This window comes from Camelina sativa, chromosome 15, assembly GCF_030686135.1.
Source record: "Camelina sativa cultivar CO46 ecotype springtype chromosome 15, ASM3068613v1".
Classification (NCBI taxonomy): Eukaryota; Viridiplantae; Streptophyta; class Magnoliopsida; order Brassicales; family Brassicaceae; genus Camelina; species Camelina sativa.
Window position 1 is genome coordinate 12013629 of NC_141894.1, and position 14166 is coordinate 12027794.

Here is a 14166-nt window from a genome sequence, read left to right on the forward strand (position 1 = left end):
TGTTTCAATCATAAATTCATATACACAGACATTTACAATCTTTGTCGAAATGAAAAAAATAAAAAAATAAAGAGAGAGAAATATTACGTGGGCTATTTATCTCTCGGTAAAGAATGATACAATGATTAATTAACAAATACTGTAGCAAAACATAAAACAGAAAACATACAAGCCACTTATTATAGTTATATATACTTAATATTCTACACGCACATCCTCAAACTACAACACCAGAAGAAAAATAAAGAGAGAAGCGTTCTCTCAGCCATGGGCTCACCTCAAAACGACGGCGTAGACCAACCGCTTCTCCAGCCTCAATCATCTCCATCGACGACGGAATCAAGCAATGGCGAGCTAGAAACCGTTCTCTCCGACGTTGAAACTCCTCTAGTTCAACGCCTACGCAAGGCCACTATGATCGAGTCAAAACTTCTCTTCAACCTAGCTGCACCAGCCGTCATCGTCTACATGATCAACTACCTCATGTCTATGTCCACTAGAATCTTCTCTGGCCATCTCGGTAACCTCGAACTCGCCGCCGCTTCTCTCGGTAACACCGGAATCCAAGTCTTCTCTTACGGTCTCTTGGTAACAACCACAATAGTCACTGATTTAATTAATACAACCTATGTCTCCATGTCGTTTATATACTATGCTTTTTATTTTTCTTAACCAAGTATTTTCTGTGGAATTTGATAGCTAGGAATGGGGAGTGCAGTGGAGACGTTGTGTGGTCAAGCATATGGTGCTAGAAAATATGAGATGCTTGGAGTTTATCTCCAAAGATCAACCGTATTACTAACTCTCACCGGCCTCGTCCTCACCTTACTCTACGTCTTCTCCGAACCTATCCTCCTTTTCCTCGGAGAATCTCCAGCAATCGCTTCCGCTGCATCACTCTTCGTATACGGCCTTATACCTCAAATCTTTGCTTACGCTGCAAACTTCCCCATTCAAAAGTTCCTCCAATCACAAAACATCGTTGCTCCGAGCGCTTACATCTCAACGGCTACACTCTTCGTTCATCTTCTCCTAAGTTGGTTCGCTATTTACAAGCTTGGTATGGGACTTCTTGGTGCGTCGCTTGTGCTTAGCTTGTCGTGGTGGATTATAGTGGTGGCTCAGTTTGTTTATATTGTGACGAGTGAGAGGTGTCGCGAGACGTGGAGAGGGTTTAATGTACAAGCTTTCTCGGGGTTATCGAGTTTCTTTAAACTCTCCGCCGCTTCCGCCGTGATGCTTTGCCTTGAGACTTGGTATTTTCAGATTCTCGTTCTTCTTGCCGGACTTCTCGAGAATCCTGAACTTGCTCTTGATTCACTCTCTATTTGGTAAGTCCTATTTTTAGTCAAACTAAAATGATTATTTCCTTATTAATTTTGCTAAGTAATTACTTTTATCTCTTGACCAAAAAAATGGTAATTAGTTTTGCCTATTTTATAGTTATCTTTTTTCTTTGCCACAAAATATTTCCTCATAAACCAAATAGCAGAAAAATAAATTTATTATTTGTCGTCCCACATATGTATACGTTTGTTTCTATGCTTGTATTGTATCCATAGGTGTTACCCGTAGTTAGTCGTCTTTTCAACAAAACAAAAAATACTTTCGATATCTTGAAACTCCACGTGGATATATGTATGGTTATAGACTTGCATGATGAATTATTCTAGTCTTTTCTAGTAATGATTCGACAAAACATTTTGGTATTCTTTTTATCCGATATGAAAAGTATAGAACAAAACTTTTGTTAAGAGTTAAGAATACAAAGCCAAGTTTGGGTGTAGTCGCTATCAAAGGAGAAGTTTCAGTTTTTGTTCAATACTGAGTTTGACCAAGAAGAAATACTACAGAAAGGGATCCATACTTTCAACGATTGGTCGGTGGTGGTAGACAGATGGTATGAGGTACCCCCTGATAACTATCTCCAGTTTATTCCGATATGGTTCAGATCTGGAACCTACCGATAAACTATTACACGAAAAAAGCTATCACAGCTTTAGGGGAAGTATTAGGACAAGTTCTTGTCGTGGCGTTTGATACAGAGAAGCCACAAATCAAAGAGTATGTCAGGGTAAAAGTGCTGTTTGATGTCTCCAGGCCGTTGAGGAGGTCAAAATTAGTCAATCTACCAAAAGGAAGTACTCCTAATGTCTTTTTTGAGTATGAGAGAGTACAAAAGAGATGTTTCGAATGCCAAAGGATGATGCATGATGTGGATGATTGTCCAATAATCATAATGAAGAAAGATGAAGCTCAGGATGCAAAAATCAAAGGAAAATCTATTCAAAAGCCAAAGCAAGGGCTGATTCAGAAAATGACTGACCCTCTGTATGGGATCCTCCAGGAAGACCAAGTGGGTATAGACCCAGTGAGTGGTAGACCGCGCATTGCTCCAGTGGTCCTAGAAGGGATGAGACAGTATATGAGAGTTGCATCTGTAGAAGAAAGAGTGCTGAGAGCGGAAAAGGTTAAAGCTTCGGTAGGAGAAGTAGAGAAGGATCCGATAGCAGCAAAATCTATACTGAGACTGGAACCTCCTCCCATCTTCCACCATGATGTAAATGCGGAAAAAGGATTGGTTTTCTCCTATGAAAACCCTGGAGAATCGGTGAATTTTGGAGCCTCTAGTTCAAAGGAGAGGTTTGAGGAGAGCATCGTGAATATAAATTCAGGAAGGGGATGGCTTAATGAGCAAGGGTCGAGTTCAGCGATGGTAGTGTCTGGTGAGTTTCTTACTCTATCCCAGCCGTTTCAGAACAATGCAACGGTTTATGGATCTAACCCTTTTGAGGTTGGACCCTCCGGGTTTGTTCTGAAAGGGGCAAAGAGTAAGTCACGGAAAAGACCTAAAAAAAGCAATAGAACACTAAAGAGGTCAGGCAAAAGTGAAGAGAGGAGGGTAACTGAAATAAACATGGGTTCTGAAATGGGATGCAAGGATAAACGAAAAGCAGATGATGAGGGTAAAAGCACTGCGAAGTCGCCAAAGCTTAATCCTCAAGAGGTGAACCCAAAGGGAGTTTGCCTAAACCCCAATGAGCGTTTTAAGCTGGAATTGTCAAGGATTGGGACGGTCCCATGACTTGACAATTCCTCGCCTCAAGGAGTTGCGTAAAAAACACTTTCCTGAGGTGTTGTTCTTGATGGAAACTATGTATAATAGAGACGTGTTAGTAGATCTTCAAGTCTGGTTAGGTTATGACCGAGTGTATACGGTGGATCCCATCGGTAAAAGTGGTGGTTTAGCCTTCTTCTGTAAAATTAGTGTGAAGGTAGATTTTAAGTTTGCGGATAAAAATCTGTTGGATGTTCAGATTCAGTTTGGAGCTATCAATTTTTTTGTTTCATGTGTTTATGGTGATCTAGACAGAAGTAAAAGAGCTGTGGTTTGGGAACGTCTGTCTAGGATTGGCATTGGCAGGAGAGACATATGGCTTATGCTGGGGGATTTTAATGAGTTAAGACATAATGGGGAAAAACTGGGAGGACCAAGAAGGCCAGACAATGATTCAAAGGATTTTGTGGAGATGTTGCGAGTATGTGGGATGGTCGAACTGCCTAGTAATGGGAATACCTTTTCTTGGGCGGGTAGAAGAGGTGACCATTGGGTTCAAAGCAGGCTGGATAGAGCTTTTGGAAATGAAGATTGGTTTGATAATTTCCCTGCATCGAATGAACATTTTTTGGAGATGAGGGGATCTGATCACAAACCAGTATTGGTGAACTTGATGTCTTCTCAGGATAAGTACAGAGGACAGTTCAAATCCGATAAACGCTTGTTGCATAAGGAAGGACTGAAAGAAGCAATAGCACAAGCTTGGACATCTAGAAGAGGAGGAATTGTTGTGTATGTTTCAGACATACTGAGAAACTGTAGGAAAGCTCTAAGTTCTTGAAAAAAAAGGAATACGGTAAACTCAAAGGAGAAAATTCACTTGTTGGAGGAGGCTTTAGAGAAAGAGCAATCAGTGAGATGGCCATTACCACACAAAGTGTTTGTACTCAAGAGGGAACTTGCAAAAGCTTACAGGGAGGAGGAGACTTATTGGAAACAGAAGAGTAGACAGAAGTGGCTAAGGAGTGGAAACAGGAACTCCAAGTTTTTCCATGCTTCGGTTAAGGAGAATAGACAAAGAAAAAGAATTGAAGGGCTAAAAGACATTAATGGGAATCTACAAGAGTCAGAAGCAGCAAAAGGTGAAGTTTCCTCAGCTTATTTCCAAAAACTGTTTACCTCTTCAAATCCAACCAGCTTTTCGGAGTGGTTCGAAGGTTTTCCGTCCAGAGTCACAGACCAAATGAATGAAGTGTTGTTAGAAGAGATAAAGGAGGAGGAAATAAAAAGCTGTGTTCTCAATCAATCCTGCAAAAGCTCCGGGTCCAGACAGTATGTCAGCAATGTTTTTGCAACAATACTGGCACATTGTAGGAGCTCAAGTGATTTCAGAAATTAAAAATTTCTTTGTGGTTTGAGTTCTGCCGGCTGAGTGGAACTATACTCACCTCTGTCTGTTACCAAAGACTCAAAATCCCAAGGAAATGGCTAATTTAAGACCCATCAGTCTGTGTTCAGTGCTATACAAAGTAATTGCCAAGATTCTGGTGAAAAAGATACAACCGTTTCTAGCTTCTATTGTGTCTGATACACAATCTGCTTTTGTTCCAGAAAGGTTGATCACTGACAATATCCTAGTAGCGCATGAGCTCATTCACAGCCTCCGGACTCATCCACACATCTCTCAGGAGTTTATGGCGGTCAAATCAGATATGTCAAAAGCATACGATAGGATAGAGTGGAGCTATCTGAGATCCTTACTCGTAGCCTTGGGGTTTCACCAAAAGTGGGTTTCTTGGATAATGATATGCGTTTCCTCGGTTACATATTCAGTCCTCATAAATGATAACCCTTTTGGTATGATTATCCCCCAGAGAGGTTTGAGACAAGGAGATCCCTTATCTCATTTCCTGTTCGTTCTCTGCACTGAAGGACTCACACATTTGCTAAATAAAGCACAGCTGGAAGGAAGGATAGAAGGGATCCAGTTCAATCAGGAAGGACTGTGTATTCACCATTTGCTGTTCGCAGATGATTCACTCTTTCTGTGTAAAGCAACACCGGATTAGAGCAAAGCTTTACAAAAAAATCTAAAAGTGTATGGTGATGCAACGGGCCAAGCCGTAAACCTAAATAAGTCCTCAATAACTTTTGGAGCAAAGGTTGGTGAGGCTTTGAAAGGAAATATAAAAGACATCTTGGGGATTCAGGTAGAGGGAGGAGCTGGTTCATATTTGGGTCTACCTGAGTGTTTCAGTGGTTCAAAAGTCGACATGCTTAGCTATCTGAAAGACAGGGTAAAGGCTAAGTTATCAGGATGGTTCACAAGATGTCTCTCCCAAGGAGGAAAAGAAGTTTTACTAAAAACAGTGGCGATGGCAATGCCAGTCTTTGCAATGTCATGTTTTAAACTTCCAATCTCGACTTGTGAGAACCTACAGGCAGCAATGGCCGATTACTGGTGGAGCTCTGACGAACATATAAGGAAGATTCATTGGCAAAGATGGGAAAGATTATGTCTACCAAAAGACTTGGGAGGCCTAGGATTTAGGGATGTTCATTCCTTCAATCAAGCCCTTCTAGCAAAGCAGGCCTGGAGACTGTTACAAGAACCAAATTGTCTTTTGGCCAGGTTTATGAGGAGTCGTTACTATCAAGATTCAAATTTCCTGGAAGCACCAATGAGCAAAAGACCATAGTTCGCGTGGAGAAGCATCCTATGTGGTCGAGAGTTACTCAATAAAGGGCTAGTGAAAAAGCTGGGTAATGGGGACTCGATCAATGTATGGATCGATCCTTGGATTTTTGATCAAGGGTACAGAGCCCCCTACAGGAAAAACCAGGTTTTTGAGGTTGGGATGAAAGTAAGTCAATTGATTGATGAGCATACGGGTTTCTGGAATCATGATATGCTAGAGGAGCACTTTCTGGATCAGGATAAAGTCAGGACCAAAGCAATAAAACCAATAGCGGACCAAGAAGACTACTATGCCTGGAAATTCAACAAAACTGGAGATTTCACGGTTAAATCCGGTTATTGGCTTGCTTACAAAGAAAAAAGTGCCCCACTCATTCAAGAAGCATCACTGCTACCTTCCACGAATGTCCTGAAAAAGCTGGTATGGAGGCTCCAAACTGATCCAAAAATTAAGGTTTTCCTTTGGAAAGTTTTATCCAGGGCAATACCAGTAGCTGAAACGCTTAAGGGTCGAGGAATGAAAATGGATTCTATGTGTCAACATTGTGGTGTTGAAGATGAGTCCATAAACCATACACTCTTTACTTGCTCTGGAGCTAGACTGGTTTGGGCTCTATCCGATTATCCCTTTCCCCCGGATGGGTTTCAAGCAGGATCAGTATACTCAAATATGTATCACTTAATTGAGAACAGAGATACGAAGGAGTGGCCTATTGAGCTGAGGAAAAGCTTCCCCTGGATACTTTGGAGGATTTGGAGAAACTGGAATAGTTTTCTCTTTGAAGGGAGAAGGTTCTCAGCGAGAGAGACAGTAGACAAAATCATATCAGACGTCGTAGAGTGGTTTGATGCTCAGTGTGAAGAAGAAGGAGGTGAATCTCTACTAAATCAGTCATCCGTACCTCTTGGTGTGAGGAATGGTCAAAAGGCTGCTAAAACCTTGGAAAAACCTCCTCCAAGCTGGGTTAAATGCAATGTAGGTTGTTCTTGGTCAGAAAGAAACAAAGTTGCAGGGGGAGCATGGGTGCTCAGAAATGAAAGAGGTGAAGTCATTATGCATAGCTGACGGGCTTTTGGAGGCATTCTGAATGGAGATGATGCCAAATTGAGAGTGACTTTATGGGCTATTGAAAGTATGAAAAGCCATAAAGTCAATAGAGTGATATTTGGTATCTAGGACAAAGAAATGGTTGAGGCCGTGGAGCGACCAAAGGCTTGGCCCTCTTTTAAAGCTCAAGCAGGGGCGATAAGGAGTTTTTTGAGTCTGATACCGTTGTGGAGGGTGGCAAAGGAAATCACTGCAACAAACCGTGGAGCAAACTTGATAGCTCAAAGTGTAACTGGAGATCTGCGACTTCAGTCTTATGTGGAGCTAGGATCACCAAGGTGGTTGGCAAAGGTGTTTGAAGAAGAAAAGGTTTGCACCCCGGTTTGTGTGTTTTAAGTGTGTGGTAAAAGAGGTTTTTTGTATAGTAGAAATCAGTTTTTTGTATAACTCCCTTGAATGTAAAAGGATAAGATAGATTAGTCTAACTGGTTAGAAAGGGGTAAAAAGATGGGGCTTAATGACCAAGCGTGGATCTGTAAACTTTGGTCTGTAATATTGGGCTTCGTAAAACCTTATTTCAATATAAAATTCAGATGAAAAAAAAAAAAGTTTGGGTGTAGTCGTGTAGATATGTAAGTTTGGGTAGTGGCAGACAAATTTGACACTTCGACTGCTAGAGACAAAATCTGAGGTCACATCACATTTCTTCTCGTTTTGTTCTCTTTGGCACCATTTTTTGTCTTCTTCTTAAATATTAGAATTTAAATTTAGTAGTTCTATACGACCATTTGGTCCATTTCTATGATATTATTTATATAAAATCGAATAAAACATCATTTCTTCGTCCAATAATTGAACGATAACTCTGCATCTTTTTCTTTATTTTGTTGAACATATTATATACAATAATATTGTAAATCTAGATTGGTTTTTGGGGAGTCTTACGTATTAGATTTTTTTTTTCTCCAAAAGTTCTGTTTTTTCTCTTCTACCAAACAGAAGCAGCCACCCAATCTAGGTACTTACACCAAATCAATATCGAATTCTCTTCTTTATAATATCCTAATATTTTCAGTTTTTCATGTCGAGTCAAAAAAGTTGCAAGTTTATAATAATTTTGTACAAGCAATAATTGTTTAAGTAATTTTTTTTTTTGTCTTTCAGCATGACGATTTCAGGTTTGGTGTTCATGATATCTGTTGGATTCAATGCAGCGATAAGGTTTGTTTTCGCCCAGCCTCACCTTCTCGCTAAGTTTAAATTACATAAAAATTAAAATGTCTCTATCCACTTTATTTACCCCAAAATATCTATATGGCTTATTACATTTACACACTGAAACAACGCTAAATTATACTTGGACCATAACTCTTTTTGTCCTATTAAATCTGACGAAAATGTGCCACAATTTGGTATGATGTTATGTTAGTGTAAGAGTGAGCAATGAACTTGGAGCTGGGAACCCTAAATCAGCAGCGTTTTCTGTAATCATCGTCAACATTTATTCGTTAATCACATGTGTGATCTTAGCCATTGTTATATTGGCGTGCCGCGACATTTTGAGCTATGCATTCACTGAGGGTAAAGAAGTCTCGGACGCTGTTTCTGATCTCTGCCCACTTCTTGCCGTAACGCTTGTTCTCAACGGAATCCAACCTGTCCTCTCCGGTAAATCCTCATGCACCGCAATTTCGTAAACCGAAAGAGGTAGTAAGTTTTATTTTTACTAATCGATTGTGAAAAAATTCATCGTAGGTGTGGCGGTTGGATGCGGTTGGCAAACGTTTGTTGCAAAAGTTAACGTGGGATGTTACTATGTTATCGGAATTCCTCTTGGAGCTCTCTTTGGGTTTTACTACAACTTCGGTGCCAAGGCAAGATAGTTTTCTTATACCTTTCATTTATAATAAGTACTTACAATGATTCTTGTTTTAATTATCATGACTAATCATATTAAAGGCTAACAATTTGTTGATGTTATATAGGGTATATGGACGGGGATGATCGGTGGTACGATTACACAAACCTTTATTTTAGCGTGGGTCACGTTCAGAACAGACTGGACAAAAGAAGTACGTTTGCTCTACTACAGTAAACTATGTTTCATTGATTTGATAGTCTTGTAGAATAACTCGATGTTATTTTTGTTTCAGGTGGAAGAAGCTTCGAAAAGAATGGACAAATGGAGCAACAAGAAACAAGAAGTGGTTCCCGAATGATGAACTGTTTAGATTCATCGGTTTAAATGAAACACCACCGGGTAGCAAATGCTCAAATTAACCGGTCAGCTGGTAATAAAGGATGTGGATCTTGTACCTTTAATATTTATAGAACTCCATTTTAAGCTTTGTATGGGCTTATTTTTAAAACTATAGGTTGTGCCTCTCTTGGACTGGATAGATTATTTATTTTTTAATATATTACTGATTTTTTATATACTGATATTAAAAACTATAGGTTGATTTTTTATATCTTGAACTATTTCGTTAGATTGCAAGTCTTTCAAAGTTTCTCTTTTTTAAGTGTGATGGATGTTTTGTTGTTGGGAACTTCCAAGTTTGACTGTAAAAGTTGAGAATTCGGCCAAGTAAACTGAAATTAATACTCCAAACATCACAAAATTAGTCCACAGCTATTTTTGCGTTGCGGCACAAAATAAAAATTGGTGTCAAATCGAACTTGACAAATTTTTCCAACCACAAATTGTTGTGTCATGTGCCATGCTTGCCTCGGCATTATTAACCAGGTCAAAATCTAATTGTGACGTTTTATGTTATTGGGCTGTGTCTATTAGGTGTTATTTTCTGTTAAGCTAAAGTCCATTACTTGTTAACGACGGTTGTTTGTAAACCCTAATCTCTTGTGTTGTAAACCTAAGTCGTGTGTATATAAACGTCATTACAAAGTATGAATGAAATCAAGCAAGTTCGATATCTAATTCTACATGGTATCAGAGTAAAAGATCAAAACTTCTCAAATACAAATTGTTCTTCTTTGTTAATCGATAGTTTCGATACTTGTCTTTTCTCTAGTTGAGAAATTGGTGTTCTTCGAAGATGTCAAGTGACGAAAGTAAAACAGCTACTACGGCTCTTGTTGCACAAAAGACGGTGGTGGTGTCACCGTATTTGTTGTCAAGTTCTGTCAATCCCGGAACGTCTATCTCCTCTTTTACTTTGAACGAAGATAACTACAATGAGTGGTTTGAGGAGATGATGAACGCTCTTCAGGCAAAGCGAAAGACAGATTTCATCAATGGAACAATACCGCAACCTCCTCTTGATGATCCTGACTACGAAAACTGGAAAACAGTTAACTCGACGATTGTAGGCTGGATCCACTCGTCGATTGTGTCAAAGGTGAAGTCCACTGTGACTTTTGTCTCTAACGCACATCAATTGTTTCTCTGTTGGAAACGAAGTTTGTGTTCATCAGATCAAGGCTCAACTTGTTTCGTGTAGACAAGATGGGCAAAGTGTCTTGGATTATTATGGAAAATTGTGTACTCTATGGGATGAGTTGCGCAATTATTGTCCCCCTCTGGTGTGTTCTTGCGGCGGGTGTTCATGTGGTGTAACAGCCAAGTTTGCCAAAGAAACAGAGAAAGAGAAGGTTCATCAATTCTTGTTAGGACTTGATGATTCACGTTTCGGCGGTTTATGTACGAACTTGGTTGTCCCAACACCCTTGCCTTCTCTTGGTGAAGCATATTCGAAGGTTATTCGTGAAGAACAACGGTTGTCCTCTGCTCGTAGTTGTGAACAGCTACGCGATGTTGTTGGTTTCGTCGCCAGACGTGATTCTCATGAGACTTCGCTAGTCAAGGAAACAACGCCTGAATCGGTTGCGTATTTGGGACGGTCTGATCATCAAGGTAGTCATAAGATTGGATCCTCTTCCATTCTCAAACCAGGAGGCAGGACACTCTGTTCTCACTGTGGAAGAACAGGGCACGGCCAAAGTGATTGTTGGCAGCTTGTCGGTTTTCCTGACTGGTGGGAAGAGCGTCCACAAGGTCGCGGCAATGGAAGGGGAATGAGAGGAAGAGGAACGGGAGCAGGTCGTGGTTGTAGTCCGGTCACAGCTCATGCTATAACTTCCAATCAGTCGGCTTTCCTTGAGTTTTCGGCTGATCAGCTGAAGTTGTTGCAGCAGTTCCTTGATGAGAAAGCAAGCAAAGAAAAGCAAGGAACCAGTGGTGGTGATCGATTATCTGGTAAGAAAGCTCTAGGTGATATTATTCTTGATACAGGAGCTTCTCACCATATGACAGGAAATCTCTCTTCTCTTCACCAAATTGAGAAGATTTCTCCTTGTTCCGTTTGGTTTGCGGATGGAAGCAAGACCTTTGCGTTATGTGTGGGCAGTTTGCCATTGTCAAACACAGTCTCTTTAGACAATGTTCTCTATGTGCCAAGTTTAAATTGCACATTAATTTCTGTTTCAAAAATTATGAAGCAAACCAAGTGTGTAGCGTGGTTGAATGATGAGTATTGTGCTTTGCAGGACCGTTCTTTGAAGACATTGATTGGAAGTGGTGAAGAGCGTGATGGGGTTTACCACTTGAAAGAGGTTGTTTCAGCTAAGATACACAATGTCAAAGCCACCGTAGACGACACATTGTGGCATCGACATCTTGGGCATCCTTCCTTTTTTGTGCTTTCTGATTTACCTATGTTTTCTAGTTCAAATAAATTGGCTGGCTCTAGTTCTTGTGACATTTGTTTTAGAGCCAAGCAGACAAGAGAAGTTTTTCATGATAGTTTTAATAAAGCAGACGACTGTTTTTCTTTGATTCATTGCGATGTTTGGGGACCATATCGGATTCCGGCTTCTTGTGGTGGTATTTATTTTTTGACCATTGTTGATGACTTCTCAAGAGCCGTTTGGACCTTCTTAATGTTGGAGAAATCGGAGGTCCGTGGCATTTTACAGAATTTTCTTGTATATGCTGAAAAACAGTTCGGTAAAACCGTTAAGATGGTGCGTAGCGATAATGGTACGGAGTTCATGTGCTTGTCTACGCAATTTCGGGAACAAGGTGTTCTCCATCAAACTTCTTGTGTTGGTACTCCACAAAAAATAGAAGAGTAGAACGCAAGCATAGACATATTCTTAATGTGGCTCAAGCATTGCTATTTCAAGCCCATTTGCCAATCAAGTTTTGGGGCGAAGCGGTTCTTACTGCGGCTTACCTGATCAATCGCACACCATCCTCAATACACAAAGGTGTTTCACCGTACGAGATTCTTCACGGTTGCAAGCCGGCTTATGATCAATTGCGAGTGTTTGGTTCTGCTTGTTATGTGCATCGCACTTCTCGGGATAAGATAAATTTGGGGAACGTTGTCGTCTTTGTATCTTTGTTGGCTATGCTCTTGGAAAGAAAGGGTGGAAGGTTTACGACATTGAGAAAAATGTTTTTTTTTCGTCTCACGTGATGTTGTCTTTCAAGAAACGGTTTTTCCGTATGCTGATCATACGGAAACCTTGTCATCTGTTCCTCCGGTCTCTAGTGACCTTGATGGCGATTGGATTCTTCCCTCGGATACTCGCGTAAGGGGAAGTCCAACTGCGGTTGCTCTTCCACCGGATACTCCCTTAAGGGGGAGTCTCCACGATGCAGTTGTTGTTCCAGTGGCTCTGGTTGTACCCTTGCCACCCTCTGTTTCCTCGTCACCTGTGTCTTCGCTGTCTCCGGCTGCGAATGTTATTCCACCTCCAGTTGTTGTTTCAGTTACCGAGCCTCCTGCACCTGTTCCTCTCCGTCATAGTGAACGCGTATGCAAAGATAATGTTCGGTTGAGTGATTATGTTGTTAATCATCATGTGTTGTCTCCGTCTACGGATACCCATCACGCTCCACCTGCTCAACCTCTCGAGTCTCTTCCAACGGTCCAAGGTATGTCTTTTTTCTCCTTGACGGATTATGTCTTTGATGAGCAATTCTCTCCAGGGCATCGGACATTCTTAGCCACCATAACACAAACTAAGGAACGGAAAAACTTTAAAGAGGCAATACACATCAAAGTGTAGAACAATGCGATGACTACGGAGGTTGTGGCACTTGAAGACAAGGATACATGGGATGTCACAACACTGCCTGAAGGTAAAGTAGCCCTTGGGTGTCAATGGGTGTACAAAATCAAATATCATGCTGACGGCACAATTGAGAGATACAAGGCTCGTCTTGTAATCCTTGGTAATCATCAGGTTGAATGGGAGGATTATAATGAGACTTTTGCACCGGTCATTAAGATGACCACAATCCGCTCCGTTCTCCGGTTAGTTGCTGCTAAACAATGGGAAGTATATCAGATGGATGTCCATAATGCCTTTCTTCATGGTGATTTAGAAGAGGAGGTTTACATGCAACTTCCTTCTGGTTTTCGTCATTCACATCCAGGCAAAGTTTGTCATCTTAAAAAGTCACTTTAAGGACTTAAACAAGCACCTCGTTGTTGGTTTAAGAAGCTGTCCGATGCCTTGCTTCGATTTGGTTTCGTCCAGTCCTACGAAGATTACTCTTTGTTTTTTTACACTCGTGCGGGTCTTGAGCTTCGAGTTTTGGTCTATGTTAATGATCTCCTAATCTGTGGGAATGATGCCTATATGCTTCAGAAATTCAAGGATTATTTGTCTCGCTGTTTCGCTATTAAGGATTTGGGTAAGCTAAAATACTTTCTTGGTATTGAAGTAAGTCGTGGCCCTGAAGGAATTTTTTTTATCTCAACGCAAGTATGCTTTGGATGTGATTTCTGACTGCGGTGATCTTGGTGCTACGACAGCTGCGGCTACACCTTTACCACAAAACCATCATCTCGCCACTGATGATGGTCCGCTTCTGCCCGATCCGAAGCCCTATCGTCGACTCGTCGGTCGTCTTATTTATCTCACGCATACACGCCCAGAGTTGAGTTACTCGGTTCATGTGTTAGCTCAATTTATGCAGAAACCTCGTGCGGCTCACTTCGATGCTGTGCTTCGGGTTGTCAGTTTCTTGAACGGTTGTCCAGGTCAAGGTATTCTCCTTAAAGCCGATTCTGATCTCACTCTCACTATTTATTGTGACTCCGATTGGTCCTCTTGTCCGTTATCCCGTCGTTCACTCAGTGCCTTTGTGGTCATGCTTGGTGGTTCTCCTATTTCTTGGAAGACAAAGAAACAAAAGACAGTTTCGCATTCCTCAGCCGAAGCTGAGTATCGTGCCATGGCTATGGGACTCCGTGAAATCAAATGGCTTCGTCGGTTGTTAAAAGAATTGGGCATCGAACAAACGTCTCCCACACGTTTCTTCTGTGATAGTAAAGCCGCTATCCATATAGCTGTAAATCCCGTCTTCCATGAACGCACCAAACACAT

General features: G+C 41.0%; 1 protein-coding gene across 1 annotated transcript; it reads left to right on the forward strand.

The window, feature by feature from the left end:
• The first annotated feature begins 137 nt into the window (after window positions 1–137).
• LOC104746603 (protein DETOXIFICATION 40-like) lies at window positions 138–9238 on the forward strand. The gene is made up of 7 exons (XM_087487975.1): window positions 138–588; window positions 700–1331; window positions 7969–8025; window positions 8234–8472; window positions 8560–8678; window positions 8790–8876; window positions 8958–9238. The coding sequence occupies exons 1-7, from the start codon at window positions 268–270 to the stop codon at window positions 9021–9023; spliced, it is 1521 nt and encodes a 506-aa protein (XP_087344101.1). The 5' UTR covers window positions 138–267; the 3' UTR covers window positions 9024–9238.
• Window positions 9239–14166: the final 4928 nt, after the last annotated feature.